At 41.5% G+C, this 26,459-nt stretch overlaps 1 protein-coding gene across 3 annotated transcripts; it reads right to left on the bottom strand.

Annotated features, from left to right (window-relative positions):
- Window positions 1-4,792: 4,792 nt before the first annotated feature.
- On the bottom strand, window positions 4,793-26,067 carry SLITRK4 (SLIT and NTRK like family member 4). Of its 3 annotated transcripts, none has more exons than XM_080365464.1 (2): window positions 25,959-26,067; window positions 4,793-23,020 (listed from the first exon to the last, which is right to left on the bottom strand). In XM_080365464.1, the coding sequence occupies exon 2, from the start codon at window positions 22,968-22,970 to the stop codon at window positions 20,457-20,459; it is 2,514 nt and encodes an 837-aa protein (XP_080221590.1). In that variant the 5' UTR covers window positions 22,971-23,020; window positions 25,959-26,067; the 3' UTR covers window positions 4,793-20,456. The 3 variants fall into 3 exon arrangements, with proteins under 3 accessions (XP_080221590.1, XP_080221591.1, XP_080221589.1); XM_080365465.1 differs by having other exon boundaries at window positions 25,845-26,053; XM_080365463.1 differs by lacking the exon at window positions 25,959-26,067 and adding an exon at window positions 25,456-25,805.
- Between the last annotated feature and the right edge of the window lie 392 nt (window positions 26,068-26,459).

A 26,459-nucleotide genomic window follows, 5' to 3' on the forward strand; every position in this document is an offset into this window, starting at 1 on the left:
ATCCTGCCATGAAGATAGCTCTGCCTCGTGCTATGCAAGCGAGGAGTTGCCTGAAGCTTTACTGGTTATACAGCTGCTATAAACTCAACTGAGAGCAATGGAGTACTCCCTGGTTTTATCTCACTGAAGGCTCTTTCCCATTTACCCAGCTTCCAATTTTACCAGAATGTGTTAGGAACGTAACATCTTCCAGATATCTCCTTGCTATCAAATTATTTGATATTTGCAAATTTGGTTGGAGTCTGCTAAAAAAAAAAAAATAAAATCAAAAGCTTCTAGCAAGTAACTGACTCACAGAGAGATGGACAATGTCATCACAAGTTAGATTTCCTTAAAAAGCTAGACTAAATGTTCCCAGAAGAAGGTTACAGTCTTACAAAAATCACAGACCAGGTATGAATTATAGTGCACTGGCAGCCAAATCATTCATTTTCAAGAATGGAGTCATAAAAGAAGAGTTCATTTGCTCACAAGAAGTAATTCTGAAGTACATTTTCAGGAGACTACATAAAGCTCTCAAGGTTACTGAGTCAGCAGTGGGAAAAGACTTGTTTCCAGGTCCCAGGCTGCAGGTCATTGCAATCCCAAGCAAGTGATCATGGTTAAATAGCTAATCCTGTTTATTCTAGAGTTTAGCTTGAAACTGAACAGAAAATCTCAACTCCCTTGAATTTTGTACCTGGAAACTGAGCTGAACATTACTGTGTAAGCTTATGCCTTTGCAAGACTGAATTGCATTCTGAAATCCGAAATGCTCAATTTTAGGGAGAGTCATCTTCATTTTGTTTTATCTCCAAAGTTTACTTCCTCCTGCTGCTTTTGTAACAGGGAAAAAAGTGAGCTTTGCTCACCGAGAGAGCTCATGCAGGATGTCAAACCATTGTCCTCTAGCCACACATTCAACAGATGTTTACATCTGCAGGTTCAACTGGAGAAATAAACACACTGAGCAAAATGTTGCCATCAGTTAAAATACCATGCTGCCTTTTCACAAGACAGACCGTGCATAGCTAAGCATCCAAATATATTCCCAGTACTCTTATTATTACAATATGACCAAATAGTTCTTCACATTTTAATGAAGTTATCTTCTAGAGCCATGATAATAATTTAATCTGCTTCAGTGGAAACAATAAAAATTCTTGTACTTTCACACATCTCCCTGCTGTCAATACTGGAATTCTTCCATGTTTTGTCTTTATGTAGAATGAGAAACCATTTACCAAACACAAATAGCAACTAGCAAGCTGAGATAACCCCAACTAAAAATGAAGATCCTTGCCTCTTTCCTCTCTGCCCTTCAAAAAAAACCTCTTAAAAGTTAACAACATGAATTCTCTCTCTGACAGAAACACCAAACAATGCTTGAAACACTGCCCACATCTGTGAAACTATATCTAATCAAATTCATGCCTGAGTTGGTTGCCTGGGTAACAATCAGACAGTTGCTTATACAAACAAACTGCAAACAGCAGAAGGAAATGTGTTTTAAGTGGAAGCATCAACTTCTCAGAGCTTGAGCCCTGTTAATTTATGAAATAATCATATAATATGACGTTATTCACAAGGCAGTGGATGAATGGAGGTGCAGTGTTATATACTGATTGGCTTGCTCATGAGGATAAGGAAGACATGTGAAAGGTTGTGAGCAACTGAATTTAAAAGCATAGTTCCATTTTTATCATTCTTTCCTTTTCTTCTCTCTAAGAAGCACAGCATGGCATTTGGATGTAACTATATGTCACTGCATAAAAGGGTGATTCATTACTTCTTTTTCAGCACACAGTTTAAGTTATTGTCTACTTTTTCCCCTCATAGCACAGGCCCTTAATTGATCGGCTTCATTTTAGACTCCTCCTAATGATATACAGAAGAGATGGCTCTTCTGAATGTATATAGGTGCAATAGGCACTGCAAAGGCTGTCGTTTCCACAGCAACGGGGACCATGCGGGAGCTCTGAGCCAAACTTCATCTTCACCCCATCCCTCCCCCCTATGTCTGACCACACAGGTTTCCTTCTTCACACTTACACAGATGCTTCCGGGGGAATCCAGCCACATTTGGATGGGTGAATGTCCCTCATACAGTTAAACGCAGGAATTGTATAGACAAGTATTGGCTTCGGGGCTTACATGATTTTCAAACAATCCTAGTTTGTTAACCTCAAGCATTCAAAAGTTATTAAAACCTGAGATTTAATTAAATAAAATATGGAGACTTTACTAGTGAATGTCTTTGCATGCAGTTTGATTTGCCTTTGGGTTATAAGACTTAAGCCTCTTTTCATACTGAGGTTGGCTTGAAAGTTAGAGGGGTATTTGTTGGTGTTGTTGCTTTAAATTCATAAAAAGTAAGCTTCTGACAAAATAACTCAGATCCAGGATAAAGAAGAACTAATATAAACAATCATTATTATAAAATCCATAGTAGCATGCTATAAATTAGTCACCCTGCAAGTCAAAAAAAAAAAAAAAAAAAAAGCAGAAAACAGCATGTTCAAAATGATGCTCCTTATTGCAACCTGAATCACTTGCCTGCCAAAAGTAAGTACTGCAGAGGAGCATATTTATGCCGCAGGGTCCCCACACTGCTATGTACAGCACAAAGCCCCTAAATAGTGCCTTACATCATGGGGTGCAAGTTGGTGGGTGTAACCGTAAAACTGAAATCATCAGTAAAAATAAAATATAAAAAAGGTAAGCTGACATCCTGGTCACAGTAGCAGAGATAACAGAAACAACAGTCATGTGGGAAAGGTACATCAACAGGACAGTTACTTGTTTAGCCAGTGAATAAGCCTGTTGCAGTAGCAAGGATTAAATGCTGGCTTTTTTTCATGCTCACATTTCCCACCGAGGTCATAGCTCTGTTTATTTTGGGGAGTTCGCTTTGGTCTTAAGCAAGCGGTAGCCATGCACTACATAATGCTGCACTGTTTATATGGCACAGATTAACAAAAACCAGCTGTGAAGTGAATGCTTTCTTCACAAATCTTTACACTTGTCACATTTGTATGGTAGGGAGTAGATTTTCTAGAAAAAAGGGCTTCACCTCTGTGCATGGACTTGCAGGCATGTGTGCACATGTGCGTTCTCACCTCCTACTCAGTACAATGAGCTGGCAGGGACTTCCCAAATTGCCTTAGACCTTGGTGTAATTCCAGGTCAAAGAGAGATGCTGATCATATGGTGTTTAAATTTAACCAAACAGAAGGACTTTCTAAAAGGCCGATAAAGCTAAGGGGAAGCTTTCTGCTCCTTTAAGAGCTCTGAATCAAGTCTGTGGATGGGTTCTGGAGGAGAAGGGGAATTTCTGTCTCCTGGCACTTTAGTTTAGAATATTTATTTTTAAGATAATTTCATGCTTTAACCAAGAGCAACTGTCCCACAACCCCTCATCTTTTGCCTCCTTCTTGGACCGCTTCTGTGCACATTAAGCAGATTGCAAAATAGTGTGCCCAGGATTGGAACAGGAGCAAGAACAGTCTCCTGCAGCTACTGCAAGTACTGGCCTCCAGCTACCGCAGTTCCAGCTTTGATCAAATGTCTTGAAACAGTCGACTTCTTGGCTGGCTGCTAGCTCATACACTTTTCCATATCAAATTAAATACAGAGGAAAGCATATAATGTACAGTTGTGAACACGAACAAGCGAACAAGAAATATACCAAAATGCAAGAATAGCCCTCCATTCCTCAGCATTAGAGTATCTACCACATATGCCTCTGCTGACCTTACCTAGAGGATTTTGCTAGGTAAGATGAGGAAGCTGTCATCTGTGCTTACTGAAATCTGTAACATACTGAAGTGTTGTTAGAATTTTTCATGACACTTTGTGTTGTTTGTTTTTTCTTCCAACTGGAAAAATGTGGAAAATCTTCCATTTCATAAAAATTTTCCCTATAGGCTTTTGTATACGTATCAACCTGAAACAAATATTTTACAGCAATGAAAAATGAGATTTTTTTCCCAGTGGTTTAGCAATAAACACTTAAAAATTATTTAAAGTGTAGTGCAATGCAAAACATTTTAACGTTTAGTGTAGTTTGTGGAACATTTCTTTCCTGAGGTATGTATTTTTTTTATCCCTTCCCTGTCCCCATACCATAATTTTCCAGCTCTAGAAAAAAAACCACCAAACAACAGGTCATGATGATATTGATGACTCTCTGGGAAAGCACTGGGGGAATGAAAGGGTCTGTTGCTTTATGTGACTTTTTCCTGGGCTGTTTTTGTTTGTGCATCTTTATTTATTGCTGAGGCATTTCATAGTCTTAGTTGGGCATCCTTTCTAAACCTAGCTTGAAACTGAATGGTTAAAATGAATGAATGAGTGAGTGAAGACACTAACCTGGGAAGCAGAAACTGAGGCAACAGTATGTTGTACTCTGAAGTAGCACAGAAAGAAACAGATGGCAACTGTTAATCCTAGAACCAGTAATTTTGTCTGAGAAGAAAAAAAAAATCTCAACAAATGCTAAATGAAAGATACCCTTAGCAAATGGCCTTATGTAGGGAATTGTGTTAAAGTATAACAGGCATAAGGACATAAAATACAATACAAATAAAACATAAAAGGCATGCAATGTATGCATTTATTTCTGCTTTAAAATCATATCTTTGTGGAAGAGTTCATTATTTATACTTACAATGAAGAACCCTGAGGCATTCAGTGCCTATATTACAGAGACATTTTTTTTTAAAGTGATGAACTCATTACCTGATGCAATAGCTTCTGTGGAGACAAGCTTCTATGTCAGCAATTTATTGCACCACCCCCCCCCCCCCACACACACACACACACACATTAAAATATGACATTCAGTCAAAGTCTACCATGGCCATCAAAGCCACAGCCATCAACATCTACTATAGTCACAACAGCTGAAACATACTACAGAACACTTATTTCATAAAAGTAGAAGAGCATTATTTTTACTTTTCATCTCCTGCACATATGTCCCAGGGAGAACTCACAATCTGTGCTTCCCATTTCTGGAAACAATGCACTAAACTTTGTAAACATTGGTCTTATGCATCACTTAGGTATCCGTGGTTACACAGATGTAAAGAGCTCTTCAATTTACATCCTGCTTGTTTGCTAGTTTCTTTGACAGTGAGAGCTGCTACAGCAGCAAATACCGTGGATCTGAACCAGACTCTACCATAGTTGACAGGGAGATGTCACTAAATTACAAATCTGAGTATCTGAATAAATTAGGCAGCTGGTACAACCCCAGTTGGCCTCTGCTTATATGCAGAGTGTGAAAGAAAAGGAGGAACAGGTTTTTTCTAAGGAGCATAAGGCATTTTCTAAGTTCACATCATTTTTCTGTGGTATCCACTGGAAAAAAATATACTTGTTCTTCCACCACATTGCCCTTCCGTGAACACGAGTGACACCATGGAGCCTAGCTCTATTGGTAAAATCATCCTAGAGCTACCCAGGCCAGTGGAGCTCTGCTGACTCAAGCAGATGCAGTGGATCCTGCCAGAGAATCTCCACACTCCCTGCTAGTGAGGGCCAAGCCTACCTTCTCCACCTCCACAGTGAGGGCAAGGCTGGGAAGAGCCTCAGCTCTCTGTCAGGGAGCAGTGAGCCCCTGGGTGAAACAGCTGCCCAGAGGTGGTGTCCTGCAAGTCATAAGATACAAGCAGACTCACTACTGATGTCTGCAAGGACCAGGCATGTTCGCCTTGATTTTTATTTGGTGATAATTTGGTGATTTGCTCTACGTGTCCTCAAAACCAATGCTCTCTCTGTTCCTGCTCCCTGGTTGCAGAACGGCATTTTCCTCACACCATTTCCAACAAATAGTCAAGGTCTGCTTGAAAGTTATTGCTAGCACTGGCATCTGCAAAGCACATAGAAAGAAACAGGACAGAGCCCCCAGCACTGCAAGATAACAAATGTTGCTCTTCTTCCCTTCCACTGAAACTTCTGTACAAATTCAGTGCAACAAGCTCTTTCCTGGACACCTTTTGTATTCTGCTAGACTTTTCAGATCAGGCTTTCCTGAGAAACCAAACTCAACATTGCCTAAACTCTGCAAACTGACAAAAGGTAACATTTTTTTTCTGTTGCACCCCTTCCCTTCCCCAAGATACATCCACTGACATTTAGAAAGATGACCACTGCTGTCCTCTTCAAGTGGTTAGAAAACATGGAGGGCAAGGCTGGCATTCCATATACACCCTTTGCTGCTCACTGTATTAAACCAAGGGACTACACCATTCGCATACCAGAGTTAATTACCTGGAGAAAGTTAAGTGCCGTGAAGGAGGCTGAAATTCATTGTTTTTACAGAGGCTAACACATGCAGTGGCTCACTCCAGGCTACGGTGTACTAGAAATCAAGGTGATCTGTGTTCTGCCACCCTATTTTGCAAATTGCTGTTTAGTCTTGGATCAGAGAAGAGCTTGAAAACACCTAGCTGTAAAAATAAAATGATAGATTTGGGTCTTCATTTTGCAGTCCCACAGCACTGATCTTTGATATTTCTTACGCAAACTTTCTGTTTGAGGTTGGAGATGGTTTTATTGTTTTTCTTTTCCTAGCAAATACTTGTTGCTCATATCAAACCCCTGAAATCTCTTGCGTACTCCCTGTCATACCTCTTTTTAAAAACAGCATTTGATCTTGCAGAATAAATAGTATAAATAATTCATGAGCGAGGCATTTTAAAGTCCAAATTCCACCCTTCCGTTCTGCCACATACTTTTTTATTTGGCATTAAAACTATTATAAACAGGCACATTTTGGTAATAACCTAGACTCCCTGTGGATAGCAAGAGTATCATCCGTTACAGAAACCAAACCACACACACACACAAAAAACCTTAAATAAACCATTTGCACAATAAATACTGCCAATGATGTATTCATTTAGCCTACTCTTGAATTTCGTTAAAGGTTTTAATTCCACGCTCACTTGCTGGTTTTCCTTCGGACTGTATTACACTTAGTCATATACTTTTCTGAGACTTTATACAACAGCCAGGGCATTTGAACATGACTGTCAGCATTAGCAGCATTTTCAGGTTTGTGAACAACACTTACTTTAAAACCACAGCACCACAATTCTGTGTTCCTAGGCTAATAATTTATTTCATTAATATGTTGTATAAGCCATTATTTAATTCTTGTTTAAAGTATATGAAGTATATGACATATTGCAAAGCCTTAAACTTATCACATTACTTCTTGAGTGATGAACAGTCGTCAACATTTTATACCAAATCCTAATGTATTAACATCAGTCTACAAAATCTCTCAGTCCCACAGCATGACAAATTATACTGACTGCTCTTTACTAAAAGGGAACAGCTTTAAGGATCCATCAACAGTTTGTGTCCCCTCTGGCTCACCAGAAATGCCATCAGACTTGTTTCAAACATCCTACAGCAGAGACTGGATAGTATGGCAGAAAGAGCAGCCCTGCTCACTGCTCACAACAACCCAGCTACAGCTGTTTCTTGTTGACAAATGGGGGAAGACTGCTATTCCTTGGCAATACTCAAGACGACACTAGGGATGACCAGGTGGGGTGACACTCCTTGCAGAGGATGCTGCCCTTCCCTGGAAGAGGAGGGATGAGAAAGGCAAGCACGATCCCCAAATCTACAGCTTCCCAAAGAACTGCAAGCCGTTTTGTGGCCTGGAAATCACTCAGCTCTGCCCCTCACTTTGGAGTACACCTTTCATCAAGATTGCTGCTCTTACAGATCTCCTGAAGGCTTATGGAAGAACATCAGGGTAAATTAGCCCATCTGTTTTCATTTGGCAGGGATTCAGCAAAACACAGTTTAGCAAATTGCTTAAACAAATGCTTAACCTTAAGCTTGCTATTAAGGACCTAAGAAAGTTCTTTACTGAATTAAGAGCAAAAACTACTAGAAGAGGGTGTTCATGGTCTGTTGCACAGTTGAAAGCTTGAGAACTGAGAGGGAGACTGCTTTCAAGATATGCCAGGATTTTTGCACATGGTGTGGGACATAACATGTGAAGATGGTGGCCATGTGTGACCACAAAACAGGAGAGAGACTGGGGCATGGAGTTTTCACATGCCATTTTCATGAAAAAAATAACAGGGAAAGATTGCACAACAGTGCTTTTTGACAGTGTTTCAGCTCTAGTAGCTAGTGTCTTGGGCTGCATCACTGTCTAGATATTAGAGTGGCACAAGTCCCAAGGAGGCACAGAAGCTAAGAGCTTAATTCCCGAGGGTGCAGAGACTTAAGTGCACTGCCCATCAGTGTGGGGTAGCACAAGGACACTGCATCACTTTTAAGTCTTGATAGCACTAGGACCAGTGCTGGTATCTCAACTACTCACATAATCACTGCTCCATCAGCTGTAGGAGGTAGAAGCAAACAGCTCAACTTTTGTGTAATGATAGGGGTAGTGAAGATCCAGGTGGCAGTTTCACTACAGGTTCATAACAACTCTCCCTTTGCAATGCAAATACTGCCTGCTGGTGTTTACTCCTGCCTTTTTCTAAACCAAAAATGAGGCAACACATTTGCACATGAATAATCTCTTCATAATGCATTTTACCTCCTGCAAACTGGATATAAATATAATTGTTTTTCAAAAGACAGAGAGATCTGCCAGATTTTTATATACAGATTCTTGTAGACAACATAATCCATCACCTTCCCATTAAAGAACTATGAAAATGAAATATTTAATAAGTGATAAATTAAATATTAGTCGCCAATGCATCACAGAGATGTCTAAAAGTTTACATGAGTATGTAAGTTAGAGTATTTATTTTTGTAGCAGCTCAGCCTGCTCCCACCTCACTAATTTTCTTACTCTGTGCTTCACAGGCCTCTAAGTGATCCCATGGCCCCAAAGTCACCTCTGAGCAAAAATTCCAGCTCTAGACCTCCAAACCCAAGTTGTTTCAGCTCCTTCTCCAGCATCCCTCAAACATCCCCTTACCTTGCCACCGGTTTCTTGGCTCCTTTGTGCGTCTCCACCACCCACAGGCAGTTTGGTCAAACTGGAGGTGGCAGTGGACCGAACAGCAATCCTTCGCTCCTGGTTCCGTCCAGGGCAGCACAAGAGCAGCCCCCTGGCCTGCAGAGGGAAGTGCAGCGCGTTCGCAGGCAGTTGTTGCTGGCGGAGGAGGGCAGGCCAGGGACGCTGAGGCAGCAGCTGGGAGGTTGCCCTGTGCAGGGCAGCGCCCTGCCGGGACCGTTAAAGAGCCACCACCCGGGTCATTCCAGGATCGAGGCCTTCAACATATTTACTTATTTGACTCCCATCTCTTTGAAGAGCTGCACACAAAGGATGTCTGACATGCCTGTTGGGGCGGGGGAGACACAAGCCCTAGCTGCAAAAGTACTGGCTACCACGTCCTGGCAGCTGCTGGGCCCTTCAGTGCAGGCCAGAGCCTGAGGAGGGTCCCAGCGCTGCTTTCCACCCTCTACCGCTGATGTGCAACGCAGCCAGATCGTTTCCCAAACAAGCATTTCTGTGTCTATTTCTCCGTGTCCCTGCTCCAGAGCTCTCCATAACGCCTCTCCCCGTGCGGCTGTCCTCCTTCGCAGCCAGGCACCGAGCGAAGGCAGCCGGAGGAGGCTCACGCCGCTCACTAAGTGCCAAGCCATGCCGCAGGCTGCCTGCCCTCCCGCACCGCGCTGGGCCTGAGGCGGCTGCGGCTGAAAAAATCCTCCTGGGAGAGGGCACAGACATGCCGGCCAGATCCCACAGCCCACGGATAGGGATGTTCAGTGGCTCTGGGGTCAGGCCCTCTGACGGGAGGTGACACCTGTAGGCCTTTTGCAGAGGTTTTTCTAAAACCATGCGATACCTGGCCAGCTTTGCCTGTCACTCCTGACGAGAGAGAAGAGCCGAGCCCCTCTCAAATGGCTTAAGCGCTTCTCTTTCTGCAGCCTGGCATATAAGTACATATTCTGGGAGTTTTAAAAAAGTCAGCCCCTTCCCCAGGTTTGAGTTGCTGACAAAGAGTATTAGGTCTTTCAGGTCAGTGGCTGGTTCTCATGGATATCAGTGGGATTTTAAATCCTGCATTTTTTTCTCAACACCTGAAAAAAGCCCCATGGTGGCAGTTCACACAAATAGTTCCACTGACTTCTGAAGAGCAAGACAAATCCTAAAATGAATGTAAGGCTTCCATTTTTAATCCGCTCCGAAATAGCTCAGATATGATGGAGGCAGCTGTGCGAGTAATGGCTGCACAGGCGCCCAGTTACTCATATACTTCAAACCAAACCTCAACTCCCACCTGGTATGAGTGAAGGGCTGGAAAGGAGTGGGTTAGGAAATGGATAAAAGCATTGTTTCAGAACTATATAACTGTCGATTTACATTTGTTTTTCTTCATTCTTACTAAAAATTATTATTTACCTAATTGTGACTCTTACCTGTCACTGCCATTCTTTCTGTTTCTTGAGTTGTTTCTTAACTTGAAGCTCCCATTTCACATGAATAAAAGCCTCAAAACTCTATAGGAAACTGAATTTTGGAAGGTTTGTATAGTGCAACTAATACCCTACAGCTGTCCCCTGGGGTCCATTCGGTGTTTAGAGCCCTGCTGCAGTGGTAATGTGCCTTAACGTGGCCTGTAAAGGTTACAGACATGGAGAAGTGACATCCATAACAGCATTTTCTTTGTTACCTTCATTGTTTTTTTTTTTAACAAAAACAAACAAACAAGCAAAACAAACAAACAAACAAACAAACAATTTTTACAAAGATCTGCTATAAACTATTCCACACAGTTTGGGTTGAGTTGCAATCTCCTTGCAAATAAGTCTAAGTGACAAAAAACTTCTCCAGCCTTAATTACAGTAGCAGTGTCGGGTGGTGCTGCATTAAACTGACCTTTGGCTTTGTGTTAGCTGAGCTAAATAAATTAAAAAAACATAAATTCCAAGCAACAAACACAAGCATATTGTATCATTCAGGTTGAAGTTGTAACTACAGTGCCATCTTCAGTGCATTACATAAAGTGGGGTTTTCTGTAGAAGACTTTTCATTGTTCTTTATGGGTTGGAAAAGGCATTTCTACTGCATGGAAGAATAAGGAAAGAAAGGTGAAAGCCTTCTCACTTTGTTAGTGAGAAATAGTGTTGTGATTCAGAAAATAAATAAATTATTATGTCAGAAGCATATGTAATTATCAGACAAAACAACCTGAGTCCGGCCATCACAATAGGCTTTGAAGTAAAAAGTGGTCATCCTCATCTACTACCAGTTACACTTAGCAATACTGCATGGAGATGACAATTTTGCATGTGAACAGGCATCATGGGTAGTACATTACAGAATCATTAAAAGTTGTTAATGGAATTTTGACTGTACACTGTTTACAGGGCAGGGAAAAAACATACATCCCACAGATTTCACAGAGATTCTGGTCTAGTTTTACTGTGGAGGGCAACACATTTGGTCAAGCAAGCGCTTCCAGCCTGGTCCCAAACTTTAGTTTAGATAGGATGCAGAAGTGAAGATTTCCCATTGCAAAACGCATTAGACCATTGACATAGCAGACAGTCAAAGAGAGAGACTCTTACATCCTTGATTATGAAATACTGTACTGTTCTTCTCCTGTTACTCTGCTTCCCTACAATGCCAAAACAAGGATGCTACTGAGCCCTGCTACAACCTTGTTTCTTGGCCCAAGCCATGGATGTTCTAGGCCACGCCACAGAGGTGTGCTCCAGAGGGTACAGAAGGCCCTTAGCAAAGGTCATTGCCATGATTCTGTTGTCTCTGGGGCCATCCTGTTTGTGAGGCCCATGGCAAATGCCTGCAGAAGTAACACATTGTTGCTTTAACCCCATATGGCACTGAGAGACACTGGGCAAACTGACCTCACGCATGAGCAATGTCAAAGGGAATATTTGTATGGAGAAACGAAATAAGAACCAGCTCCAATTCCGCATCCCAGTCCCTCAACTTTTCAGCATAAGCAGAAACTGCCAGAGGTCCCAATGTTATTGAAAAATATGAGTGATTTTATTATTACAATGCAGATGTTCTCTGTGGAGGGAATGGATTTTTTTTGTCTTTTTTAGGCTCATATATTTCCTTGAATATGACTCAGAGCTGTATTGCTCTGTATAGAGAAAACAGGTCTATTTATGTTTGAAGGAGAAAAGTCTACAGAAAGGAAAAACCAGCTTATTCACTTTCAGTGATATTTCTCAGTTTGAACAACAGAGTACTATGTACAGTACAATAGTATTCCCCTTTTGAAATGGATTTTATGCTGATAATACTCATCATTTGCATATTGCCTTCATTTGGAAAGCACATTACAAATGTAAGGGAATCCTTTCCAACACACTTTACAATATATAATCCTTACTATCTTTGCTGTCATATGCTGAAGTGGGTATAAATTACTTGACAAAGCTACACAGAGAGAATGCGTCACACAGTTCTTGTTGACCATTACTTCAGCTAGTTACTAACTGTGTATGTGACACTTGCAACAAAATCATAAAATCATGTTCCTGGCATCACTCCAACAGCTAAAGTGAAACTCCAAATTCTAGGGCAAGGTACTGAAAAGATAAAATGTCTTAGTGCTTCCATAGCTTATATTCTTGACAGGATTACAGAATAGATACCTTATTTGTTGGCAGTATCCCAATTCTCTCAAAGTACTTTCTGAATTTCACTCAGTTAAGGCAAAAGTAATTTTCATTGAACAAAAGAAATCTTAAATATAGGTTATTCATGATGTTGTTGTTCTTTATTTACATCTTAGAAAACCATAAGAATTAAAAGCAAAGTTTTTTTGCTGTACATTTGGACATAATCTCCTGATCACATTTGTAAAACTACCAATTTATTGAACTGATCCCAAAAGAAAAGATGAGGATAAAACAGTGCAACCACATGTCAATATTTAAGAAAGAAACTCATAAGAACCCCAATTACTTCAAAGTGTTAACCCCATCCAAAGACATCACCCCTTGAATGACATTTGTAATCTTGCTAACTTCATCAAATTGCAGACACACCTCAACAGGAGGTTAAAGACTGGTCCTGAAGAACACCAACTGACCTGACTTCCATTGAAGCAAGCAGAGAGGGAACGTTTTAAACCTTGCATTTAATTTCTACCACACAAAAGGCAGCAAGATGTTTAGGATGTATCTTTGCAGCTAAATTGTGCCCTGAGCTGTACATGTGAGTCCCTTGTCTCCCAGGGCATATTCTAACCCAAGAATGGAACAAGTTGAAAAGCTGCATGCTAAAAATAGAAAACTGCTTTTTCCCTCTCTCTTTTAGTAAAATACTTTCTAAATACAGATATTACCAAACAATCTGACCATTCTTTAGGTAATCTGTATTTTTCTTTTTCAATCCTGAAAAATTCAAATTTAGCCCATTTTGCTTTTCAGGAAAAAAAATACAATTTCTTCTCCCACCCTTCTCCACAAAATTATTTTTGGGTATAAGCAAACACAAAGTGCACGTATACCAGACTGGTGACCTGGAGTCTTATTTGCGATGTGTAGACAAGAATAATACCCTGCTGAGAAGGACTCACAGAGTCTATTAAATGCTGCCAGGGAGCAAGGAAATCTGCTGTATGGTACATTGTTTCCTGTAGTTTCTTGCAGTGAAGAGCTCAAAATCTGTCAAAACACTCTGCCCTTTGTGACTCTGCTCATTGAGATGTACTTACTGTGCAGCATCTCATATTCAGATATAAGCACTAATGTATCTCATAAAAAGTGACTCTACCAAAGAAACTGCTCAACAAACATTAGGTACGGACTAACCTCCATACCCAAACAGCATCCAACCTACAAACAAATGCATCCACGTCTCAGATAAAAGCCTCATTAAGAAACAGATATCACATCTGGTTTAACCTAATTTGCCCAAGACTCTTCAGTGAAGAGTGACACCAAAACCTAGATTGGGTGTGTGGGTGCAGATGTCTGCAGGATTTAGCCCACAGACTGTCAGGATTCAATTAACTGAATCACATTTACGTTTCACTGTACACTTTAAGAGTCATGAAAAATGGTGACTGTCCAGCTTCAAAAGCTCAGCATGAATCTTGCTAACAGAAGCTTAAACCATTTCCTACGCCAGTTTTGGGCCATACCTCATCTGACATGACTCAGAAACCATCCAGGACAGTCTCCTACAATTTGCCTTTTTTAGCTGGTTTTTGCAAATTGACAGATCCTAGTTCTTTGCCTCTTTGGAAACTGCTGTTAGCCAATGCCTAGACAAACATTCAGCTGTAAGGGACTGAGCACACTGAAGATGAAGTGAGAGCATGAAGAATGCCCTGGAAGGCCATAGTGCACACAGTCCTAGGAAATTACATGACATTAAATCAAGAAGTGAAATGCTTGTGGATGAGGGAAACTGAAGAAGACTTCCTTGTTATTGTATCTATGCAAAATGACTACTTAACCATATAGAGATCACCTGTTGTTTTCTAGTTAAATGATGACCAAAGGGACAATGGTGTAACACTTGTGTACCCATCAGAGTTGACTTAGAGGACTTTAAGTCTTCCTGGCCACACGTACAAAAAAAATCAGATTTAGTACCAGCTAGGTCTCTTTTTCTTATCTAATTGTTATTTTTGCTTTTAAGAAATAACTTAGTGTTAAGTGACTGCAAAAAATCCCCAGCAAGAGAATGAAAAATCAATATAACACAGCATCAACCTGTTACTGACTGGTATTTTAAAAATAACACACTGATCAAAATGTACTGTTTTCAGACAATAAATAAATTATCTCAAATATTACTAATGAAGATGAATAAAACTAACAGTGAAGTAAAGATACTTGCCATAAAGTCCCTACTTAATGAGAAAGAAGAGCCAGGTAAGTTTTTTTCCGTTATAGAGAGAAAATAAATTGTATTGTTAAGATAGCATTTTTATGTGCTGTATATCCCAAGTCTATGTATTAAAAGAGCAAATTTAAATAGTTTTGTACTATGGATACTACAGGATGCCCACAACTCTTGAATCATTGTAGAGTTCCACTGACATCAAATGGACACAGGACCCCCACCTACTCCATGCTCTGCTCTACGGTTATTTGAAAGTAATAACAGCTTTACCACACAAATCAATAGAGCATAAAGCAATATTATATTTTATTTCAGGTAATAAATGACTTATCATATTTTTAATTGCAATGGCAGACAAATCAGGTCCTCACCTATAATAGTAAATTTCAGCTTTTGCATTCACTAGGGTGAGGCTCATTTGATTCCATTGAAGCCCATTGAGTTAGACAGGATTTACATCGGTAAATTTCTGAGGTGAGTTTGTGCCTGAGCAGTAAAATTCCTATTTTTTTTTATTTTTCAACACAGCAACAATCAGAATACATAAAGATGAATGAATTGCAGTTAGAAATAAAGACTAAATAAAGAAAAAACACATTAACATAAAACTGTCAAGTTCCCCTACATTCAGGAAATCAGTGCAGGCATATTATTTCCAATATATGTATACTTATTCTTGATTCTCGAGTTTTTATTTAGAAAGAAAATCTATAGAATACATACAGGGGCCTTTTTTAATTAATGCTTTTAACATTACACTGCAACTGGCAGCAAAAAAAATCCATATCTGGTCCTGATTTTCTAGTCCATAGCACATTCTGATTCGCATTCACTACCATTACAATGCATGTTAAATCCTACACAACAGGGAATATTTAATCTAGATGTATTTTTTTCCCTGCTTTTCTCCCCTCTCATGAAGATTTTAATAAGGATTTGTAAAATATTTTTACTACAAAATCTAAATTTGGAAGTTAAACTACCTAAAGATGTCTTTTACAATTTGATTTATAAAATTAACCTAACCAATGGAAATGCTACATGGACTGATATTTTTCTTTTTGCTAAGAATAAACTAACTTTTCTTTCCTCTGAACAATTCTCTTATTCAAAATGATTAATAAGAAGGCAGCAGAATCAAACCAAACGCCGCTAGCATTATGTGATTGTTCCTCTAATACTTCTGTGTTGGAGATCTCAGAATCCAACTAAAAACTAAATTCTGCTTGTGCTACTAATGCAAAAGAATTTCAGTGAATTTGGAGGGACAATTTTATATACAGAGGCCAGGAGGGTTTTGTTAGACAACAGAAGATAGGAAAAAATTCATAAAAATTAATAACAAATTGTCAAGGTGATTAGAAAACATTACTGTTTAACTATTTTATAGTTAAATACAAATTATCTGAAGGAGAACATTACAGGCACTTAACAAAGTCTAGTTTCAGAAATAAAATAGTACCAAATTTATTAATATTTTATATAAATGTTTAAGTCAACGCTGGCTAATATTTTGATGCTGTTGAAGGCAAACAAAACTCATAAACAATAGTTTTCTATGTTTTACACTGGACTTGATATTATAAGTAACTATCTTAATTATAAACTAACCTAAAACAGCAATGATTGAAGCAGGGTAAAACCAATAAATTTTGTTTTCTTTACTTTATTTCAAAATAGAGTGATTATAAATACATTCTTGTTATATTTCCTTCCTAACTCTTTGGATGCAACCAAAAAAAAAAAAAAAAATCTCACTGTGCTCATTTCATACAATATCAATGTACAAATCATGCAAAAGATATTATAGATATTATACCACCATCAAGTTCTGGATGTATTTTGTTGATTCTGAAACATTTGTTAACACTATTCACAAGGCCATGCCTTTTATAATTTATATCATTATTATGGCTTTTTAAAAAAACATAATTAAAGACTTTTATACTAGATTTCTATATTATTATCAATCTTGAACACTAAATGCAAAATGTAAATTGTCTAATGGTCTTGTGTTCTTGCACCATGGTAGTTGCTTTCTGATAAAATTGCACAATTTTTTTCTTTTTCGAAGAAAAGATTACACTATTGATTTCATTTAAAAATGGAAATTTCTTTATAATACAATGAAGACAACAGATTAACACCTTCACTGATTATGTCTATGGGTCTTAACAGCCATTTTACAAGCATGGCCACTCAAACCAATATAATGAACAGACAAATCTCTTAAGCCACATCCGAAGAGTCACCTTCCCAGACAGACTGACTATAGATTTGAATGAACATTACGCTAAAACTGCTGTGCAGACACATACACTGCTTCAAAACATGGAGGAAATCAACTGACATAAAGGTTGTCGTTCAAAGTAACAGTTTCACAGAAATATAGTGATTTTGCCAACTTCTGCATTCTTCACTCACAGTATTATGCCTACATACTGCATCATATATGTAAAACACTTAGGAACCATTTCTAGGCTCAGGCTGTGCAACCTTTATTGATGCTGGTGAACCTACGCTCGACTGCATAATCCCAAAAGAGTTGCTGGGCTCAGTGTATTATATACAATGTTTCTGAGCTGGCTTTTTTTGAAGTCAATGACAAAACCCTATCTAAACCTCACTCTTGGGCAGGTGTTTAATTACTAGCTCATGAGGAAGTACTTCTGCACATGATTTAGGCTGAGGTTAAACACTTTACTGGGTTGGGACCTCAATGAAAATCTTACCCAGTCTACGACCCCGTATAATGGTACAGGATAACGGTTCAGTTCTTCCTCTTTTGATCACTGAATAGAAGACCTCATTAAAAAAACCAAAAACAAACAAACAAACAAAACCCCAAACCCCATACCCCAAAACACCACCAAAAATACCAAACAAACCAAAAAAAAAAACCACCCCAGAACACAAAACAAACAAACCCCCACCATTATTTTTTTTACCTGAAGAAGGCATGATCATTTATCTTAACTCAGGACAACATGAGTCATAAGCATATCACTTTTACCATTGCTTAAAAGTATTGGCTTATTGGCTATTTTTAATATTTTAAATGCATGCCTTTCAGCAGGGTATGGGACATGACAGTCTCTGACAATGCACTGAAGTGCGTCAGGAGCCTCACGCTTTGGCAAATCCCAGTAAACCCAGACACATCCCGAAAGCCATGCAGCACCGTGCAGAGCAGGCACAGTGACCCAATATCCTTAGCCTACTGATGGAACCATTACAGTCTGTTATATCAGTGCATGTGCAACACTCCTTAATCCACAGACTCTTGACACAGTAAGTTCAAATGTTCTTATTCAAGCCTCAGCCACTTATTGAATCATTAGTCAACCAAGAACTTTTTATGCTAGAAATGCTTATGCACATAGTGTCAGTGTCCTGAAAATCCCTATAACATCCTGAAAGAAGTCAATTATTGTGCATTGATAACAGCAGCTTTTTGAAAGAAACTCAGCCATTAATTTATCTGTTATAATTTTATTATCTTAAGTCATGTATATACTTTGTAGTATGGCGGAAAATAATAAAGTGACCCTCTTTCTAAGTTACAAGAGCATAAACAAATATCTGAAAGTAGAAAAATGTTTTGTTTTGCTTTCTCTTAAATAAAGAAGCAGCTTTTTTTTTTTTGCCTTTTTTTTTTTTTTTTTTTTTTTACCTTTGTTAAAAATATGCTGCAGGCTGTTTGCCAGGTACCATTCCAGAATACAAATTTCACAGCAGAGTCATAAAGCCCTGAAATTAGAGGTTTATAATGGAAATAGCTGACACAGCCTTCTCCACAGTATTGTGATTGGGTCTTGCTATAATACTTGCTAGTTTCACATTCATGAAAAACATTCATGTTTATATCCTACTAATCTTAATTGATTTATGTATTGATTATAAAAGGCAGAGGGGAAGGTTCTGGAAGCAAAGGAGATAGATGGTCTTATCCAAAGCTCATTTAAATGAATGAAAAAATTCCTTTTCAAGTCAAAGAACTTTTGTTAATCTCATAGTATAGATCTGTTGTATGATATGTTACCAATATATCTCCATTCTCATCTCAAGGTACTATCTATCAATGAGATACAGTGGGGATTTTCCATTCTCCTGACTATTTTTTCCTAGCTATTCAGATTCAGCTTTCACAAAGGCAGGTTTTCACTCTCTAGATACGAGCTACACAATACTCTGAACTGAGACCACTATATTCATTTTACACTGTGGTTTTAAATAGACATGATTTGCCATTTTGTTTACTGTTCTGATTCAGTTTTTTCTGACTGACAGCAGCCAGACAGATAATAAGAACAGAAAACTTATGCATATACAATTAAAATATTACCCTTACCATGAATTCTGTAAATACTTGTAGTGAAAACTATTTAGGTTAAGCTGTAGAACCCTGAAAAGCAAAACAACTGATGGCAAATAACTGCCTGAGACACAATACTAAAAAACTAATGAATCTATTTTAAAATGCACAATTGGTAACAAATCTGAAATAAGATAATATGCTAATTTCACAAGAATAGTACAGAACAATTTTATTATTATTATTATTATATCTGATCACTTAATTCTGGATGATTCTATACATCACATCCCCGGTTTCTGTTTGGTATATTGTTCTGCTTTTATTTATACTGAATGATTAATGCATTGTGATCAGGAAAACAAGTCAGGCATATTAAATACATATTAAGGAGTACATATTTTTTCCTATTTAGTATACAAAGTATTTCATAAATATGAATTATATTACAAAAATAATTTCTGCTACGCTCACATAGTAAGCACTTTCACAATATTGGACAACCTGTTGAGGTTGCAAGCATTTCACATAACTGAGAAGGAACTCTAGATTTAATTGGAGATGAGTCTTACAACAGATTCTGCATAAACCTCAAATGTTTTCTTCAGGTGCCACAAATACTGCAGAAGTCAGGTTGAACTATTTTCTCTCTTTTTTCTTTTAATTTTATGTATAGACATGTATGCTTCAAGTGGTCAAATTTATTTCATAGGTATGTAATGCATGGTATATTTTAAACAAATATTTGCACAATTTAACATTATAATTCCAGTGGTTTCAAGATGCAGGCCATAAATGTAACCAATTTACACATACTATCAAATGTTCTCTCTTTGCATGCTTGTTACTTTCCAGATAATCTTTAAACAGTGCCATTACAACACCACAAATCAAAGGATTACTCCAGTTCCACCAACTTAAATCCACGTGCAGGATGAAGGACCCAGCTGAGGTACAAATACCAGTACCAGGTTTCTTGTGTTTGTTCTAACAAATCACAAGGAGACGATGGTTTTGCATTTAAGGTACAAAACATATATGCCTCTTGAGGTTAAATTCAGTGTAACATGTATAAAGCATCCCTTTGGCAATAGAGTTTGCAGTATCCCTACAGAATTCCACAGGGCATGAGCTTTATGTAGGAAATTCTATTAAGGAAATTCTCCTCTACTTGACAAATCATATGCAGCTACAGTTAATCAGACACCCTTGGATACACCTGCCTCTATGCCTACCAATATAATAGAGCATTTGGAAGTTAAAAGTCAACAAAAGGCACTTTCATCATTAAATAAATGTCCTCTGTAGGTGATAAGATTGTATGACCTATATTTTATTCAAAGCTGTTTGTTCTTCAAGGACTTGTAGGTAGTCAGGTGAACCTTGAAGTTTAGCTTTTAGTTCAAAATATTCACTTTTTCTTTGTTCTACTACAATTTTACTATGATTACCACCTATTAGAGATTTCTTGCTTTTTTTGTCTTGTAGTTTCTCTGGATAACGTATTTCAAAGCCACTGACCCCTATGCTGTTGTATTCTTTTTTACTTTCAAGAAAATTTTGAATAAATACATTGGAATCCCTCCCAGGGAATAACTCATCCAGTTCATCGATTGTGCTAAGTCTTTTTCTGGTATCCACATGCAATAAATCTTTCTCCTTGTCATTAATATTTCTCAGAATGACTTTTTGCCCTGGTGGGTCAGCAAACATGAAGCCCGTTTCAGACTCTTTTAAGCCACAGGTATGACTTTTGCTCATCTGCTCAATGGTTTGAGGAATGAAGGCCTCTGCACCTAGTCCCTCTTTTTTGTTTGACTTGTGATCGTGCTTTCTTAGCTGCAGTTGCATAGAACTGCATTCTTGATTTCCAATCCCTTCGTGCTTTACAGTTGGTTTTTTGTTGCGCCGAAGCACAAAAACAAGAAGGCAAAAAGCAACAAACACTGTTAAAATAAGCACAACTAATATGCTTAAGATTAGGATGGACAATGGAACTGGGCCACCAGGAGGACTCCGAACCGGTCCCAGTGGCGTTGTAAAAGTAACAGCGGGCATAGGACTAGTGAACAGAGCAGATGGCTTGTTTAAAAGCTTAGGACAGAGGATCTCATTTTTCAGAGACTTAAGTTCAATGTTAGCAAACTGTACAGGTGTTTCACATTTCAATTCCTTCACCACAATACCTTCATTTAGCTTTTCAAGCCACAGTTTTAAAGCAACTAAATCACAAGTGCAGTCCCACGGATTACCTTCCAAATCAATCTGTGTAAGAGATTTTAGCTGATCAAGAACGCCACTTACAGGTAAATACATGAAATGATTGTTCCTCAGATTCAGTCTAGCAAGTGGTGCACCAGCAAAAATGTATGCCGGCAAGCTTCGTAGAAGATTGTTGTTCAGGTAGAGCAACTGCAAATTTGGCATTAAGTCAAAGGTGCCTGCTAGGATTTCTTTGATAACATTGTATTCCAAATACAGATATTGCAGGTTGTGGAGCCCAGCAAACATTTCTGGGCTCAGACGTTCTATCTGATTGCCATTGAGATACAATCTCCGTAAATTTGTAAGGTTGCGGAAAACTTCTCCTTTGATCACTGAAATCCGATTGCTGCCTAAATGTAGCAGATCCAGCCCCTCAAACTCAAGGAAATCTGTAGTGTCCACATCCTTAATATTATTGCCATTTACATGCAGTTTCTTGGCATTTAAGGGTTTTGGTACAAGTTCGGCCATTGACTCTATATTTCTTTCTTGGCAATTTACACTTAATCCCAAGTCTGAAGGATGCGTTTTGCAAACACAGGGGACTGGACATGGAGTTAAAGGAGGCACCCTGGTCTGGTAAGATACGATTTGACTGAGATTGCGATTAGATAGTGCTTTGCCTGCTACTATCCCCGAGATCTTTGAAGGATTTGTAGTCTTTGGCGGCTTTGTGACTAATCTGTGCACTGATGTTTGAGTGGTGTGGCCATTCGGTGTGCTGTAGCCGGGCTCCAGCTGCAAAGGAGGCAGAATGCGCACATCAAAATCACTCCCCGTCCCCATGGAGCATAGCTCTTGCTTGTTGGTTTCTTTCAGCAGCCTTCCATACAAGTCACTGGGTGTTTCACAGATAGCTTCTCCAATGTAGATGTTATAGGGCATGTTCTCCAGCCACGCTTTCAAAGGCAACAAATCACAAGTACAATTCCAGGGGTTGTCTTCCAGCTGCAATTCGACAATTCGCCCAATGTGTTCCAGAACTCCAATGTATGGAAGCTTCTGTATTCGATTCCCTCGTATATCCAGATGGGTTAGAGAAGCAAATCGAAAAATATTATCGGGAAGGAATGAAATCAGATTGTCATTAAGAATCAGGACTTTCAGCTTGTGAAGCTTATTGAAGGCTCCCCGTTCAATAAACTTGATTAAATTGTAGTCAGCTTGGAGATACTCCAAGTTCTCTATGCCAAGGAACGTGTCAGCTCGGAGAATCTTTAATTCATTGTTGTTCAGGTGCAACTGTTTTAATGCACTAAGACCCATAAAGGCCCCTCCCTCAATGTTCTGTAACTTATTATTACCCAGTTGCAAGGACACGGCATGTGTAAAATTAAGAAAGGAATTTGGATATAAAATAATTAGCAGGTTGTTTTGAAAGTTGAGGTGGTAAAAATTAGACCATGGTGGTTTAAGCTGATTTGGTCTGTAGACTGCAACCTTCTCACAGTTGACATAGAGTACATTCTCAACTGACACACAGGAGCAAACATTGCAAATTTCCACAGATATATCAGCATCTGCAGTTGTAGAAGAAACTGGAGATGACAGAACCAGAAAGAACCACAGAAACATCTTCTTGTGATCAGCAAGCAACCTTAGGCTCCTGAACAAAGATAAAGAATCTAAAGAAGAAAGAAGGAAAGAAAAAAAGAATTTTTTTCAGTTGTCATTGTTCCAAAACGTCATTTGGGTTAAAAAATGTGTACCACTGTGGTACTGTACCTGCCAAGGATTATAGATAAACTACAAGCACTGAATTTAAAATAACATGAAAGATTTTAACAACCAAACAAATACATGGGAGCTAGAATGATTTCAAATACAGAATGTAAATTTCTGTAGACAAACACAAATAACTCTGAGGTCTGTCAAATATATTTCTACCTCTTGTACATGCCAAGCATGCATAACTAACAAAGTGAAATAACCAAAGGAGATTCCAATTTTATGCACATTTACTCTCCTCAGTCCTGCACTGCTCATATGTTGCCGTGCATTTCAGGGATAATAAACACAAATGCTGGTGTTATACATGCCCAAACATCTGGGTTGAGATAGCACAATATAGAAAGGATGAAAATGCAGACACAAAAAGCAAATACTCAATGTATGTATCTACAGCATCAACACATACAGATTATCACTATACCGTTGAGATTCACTCAAGGGATACATAGGCATGCACACACATTGTTTCTGTCAATGATGATACCTAGTTTACATAAATATAGGGGGTAAACCGATTGCAGAAATGCAATGAACTATCCACAACACAAGATCAGCTCTGGTTGAGCAATGGAAGCACACAAATACGGAAGAAGCATGCACTCATACAGCCCCAGCCCCAGGAATAACAATACCCTGGCTTGCAGGGCAAAACAAAGTCACAGTTCACCATCCTGACACTACTGAAACCTGAGAAAAACTTGGTTGTTTTTTTTTTTTTTTAATCAAACAAACAAAAAACCAACAAACAAACAACAAAACAACAACAACAACATTATCTAATGTGCTCTTATCCCTGCACTGGTACATAGGTGGCTTTCAAGAACCCTTCATATATAGTCAGCCAGCTGAGCTGCCATTTTTTACGCAGAAGAACTGGAGCCACAGCATTTTCTCTGAGTTAAAGAGTAGCTTGTTGGTGTCTTTCTTTTTTTTTTCTTTTTTCTTTTCTTTTTTTTTTTTTTTTTAAAAGCAAACCAGTCAATAATCAATACACTGCTCCCCCCATCTTCCCCATTCCCCCCATTTCCCAACTTGTCCCTTTCATTTCCTGCTGTGGGAAGGCACCGACTTGGCAGGAGGGAGCCAGGGTGGAAGTGGAGAGAGCAGGAGCCAGCTGGAGGGAGGAGAATCGGGCTGGAGGGAGCCGCAAGGAGGGGAGGATGCGCCGGGGGACCTGGAAGGGAGGGCAGAGAGGGCTGAGGGAGGGAGGGCAGAAGGACAAGAGGGAGAGGGAAAGCTGAGAGGAAGCAAGGAAGGATGAGGGGAAGGGATGCCTGAAGGGGTTCAAGGAGGCCTCGGAGAGGGACCGCGGGGAGAACAGGGAGCGGAGCTGCCGCTGCTGATGCCCGCAGGCTCCCGACCCCGGCGAGCGCGCCCAGAGGGGCAAGACCAAGTATGTCCCCGCGCCCTCACCGCTCCATCTCCCTCCCCCTCCCAGGCGCCGTCCCCCCGTATCCCTGCCTCGCCCACGCTCCAGTCCCCTCTTCTTCCTCAGCCCCGGGCCCCCGGCCGGTGCCGAGCGGGCACACTGCGGGCGCTGCGCGGGGCTGGCGGCCGGTCCGCGAGCCCGGCCAAGAGTGCTGGCACTACCGCAATTTTTTGCCGCAACCGGCTCGGCTGGTGCCGGCTCCCCTCTGTCGTGGTCGCCCCGTCGCCCTCTGCCTCCCGGCGGGGGAAGGCAGGAGGGACACGGGCGCACACACGGCGCACGCACATGCCGGCCGGGCGCGGGCACAGCGCGGCACTGCAGCCCCGCGTTCCTCCCGCCCCCCTTGGCCGTAGGCACCACCGTGCCGCCGCGGTCCCCGCCGCCAATGCTCATCACACCCCCCACCCCGGGCACCTTTGCAAAAGTCCAGCCCGCAGCACATTCCCACACCCCCTTCCCCAGCCCCACTGCGCAGAGCCTGCCCCCCCGTCCCTCCCACACCTCCGCCGCCTTCCCCGGGCCGCCCGGCCCACGTCCCTCCGCTCGCCCGCTCCCCCGGCAGGGCTGCGAGCGGGCAGCGCTACGCCCGGTGCCGCTGGCCCGCGGCTGCGGGAGGCGCCCAGCTGGCGGGGAGAGGCGAGCGCGATGGCAGAGGCTCCGGCAGCAAGCCACTGCCGCCTCGTGTCGCCCCCCCCCGCGCCGCCTTTAAAATAACAGCAGCAATTATTATACCAATGAAACCAAAGCTTCACAATAATTAAAAGAAATTAAAACGCCAATGTCAAGGCAGCCCCGCCGTGCCCCCTCTCCCCGCCCGCACTCACACGCCCGGCGGGGCGGCCGGCCGCCCCCGGCGATGCTCCCGGCGGCGCTCCGCGGCGAGCCCGGCACCTTCCCTACCTCGGCGGCCGGGGTCGCCGCGGCCCCGCTCGGCTGCGCTCCGCCGCTCTCCCCGCGAGGTCTCCCCTCCGGCAGCTCCGCGCAGGCACCGAGCGGCGGGGGCAGCCGGGCGCCCGCCCCTGCGAGCCCCCCTGGCCGCGCCGAGCGCCGGGGCGCGGAGCGAGGCGAAGCCCGGCGCTGCGGTACGCCGGCGGGCTGCGCCGCATGCAGCAGCCGCCTCGCTGAGCCCTGCCCCGACACCGCGGTCCCCCGCACACATGCGGGGAGAGGATCCCTCTGCACACGGGCGCCCGCTCCCATCGCACTGCTCTCGCCCACCCCTCGCACGCAGCGAGCCCCCTCCCCTTCGCCACACGCACACTCGCACACACACACATGCACGCACGCACCGAGCGCTCGGACGCAGCTTTGGCGGGGAGGAAGGAGGCGCCGCTCCGGAGGAGCGACCCCAGCGCACCGCACCCGCGGAAGCCGCTCCCGGAGGCGCGCCGCGCCCCCGTTACCTCTCCCGGGGAGCTGTCGGGCTGCGCCCCCGCGGAGCTCCAGCGGGCGCGGCGGGGCGAGAGGCGCCCCCCGGGGCGGCGAGAGCGGCGGGGCCGCGGGGCTGCCATGGGCGGCGCGCAGCAGCTACAAGTGCCGCCCGGGGCACCGCCGGGACGGGGCTATCCCGCCCCCGCCCGCCCAGCGCCTGGCTCCGCGCCGCTCCGCACCGCGGCCGGGGGAAGCAGAGCGGAGGAAGAGAAGAAAGGACGCTCCCCCTCATCTTCCCCTTCCCCCCCGCCCCGGCTTGAAACAAAAGTAGAGGTGGAAACTGAGTGGGCAGGATGGTAGCATTTGCTGCATTTAATGTGAATTGCAATTATGGAACAAAATCGCTGTGAGGAGACATAGCCGACCCGGTCTTAAGACAACACAGCTATTTGTGTATCTCATTCTTTGCGGTTAGGTGAAATTCCTCCTCTGCTTAGGTAACAGCTGCAGTCTGATGAAAAAAAAAAAAAATT

The sequence above is a fragment of the Falco punctatus genome, assembly GCF_963210335.1.
Source record: "Falco punctatus genome assembly, chromosome: 15".
NCBI lineage: Eukaryota > Metazoa > Chordata > Aves > Falconiformes > Falconidae > Falco > Falco punctatus.

What these genes read in the sequence shown, in the direction of transcription:
- SLITRK4 (XM_080365463.1), bottom strand. Translation starts at nt 25,714, where the DNA reads ATGTGTGCGGGGGACCGCGGTGTCGGGGCAGGGCTCAGCGAGGCGGCT. An exon ending in CGGCGACCCCGGCCGCCGAG is followed by an intron (nt 23,021 to 25,455) that starts GTAGGGAAGGTG and finishes TTTCTTCTTTAG; the next exon opens with ATTCTTTATCTTTGTTCAGG.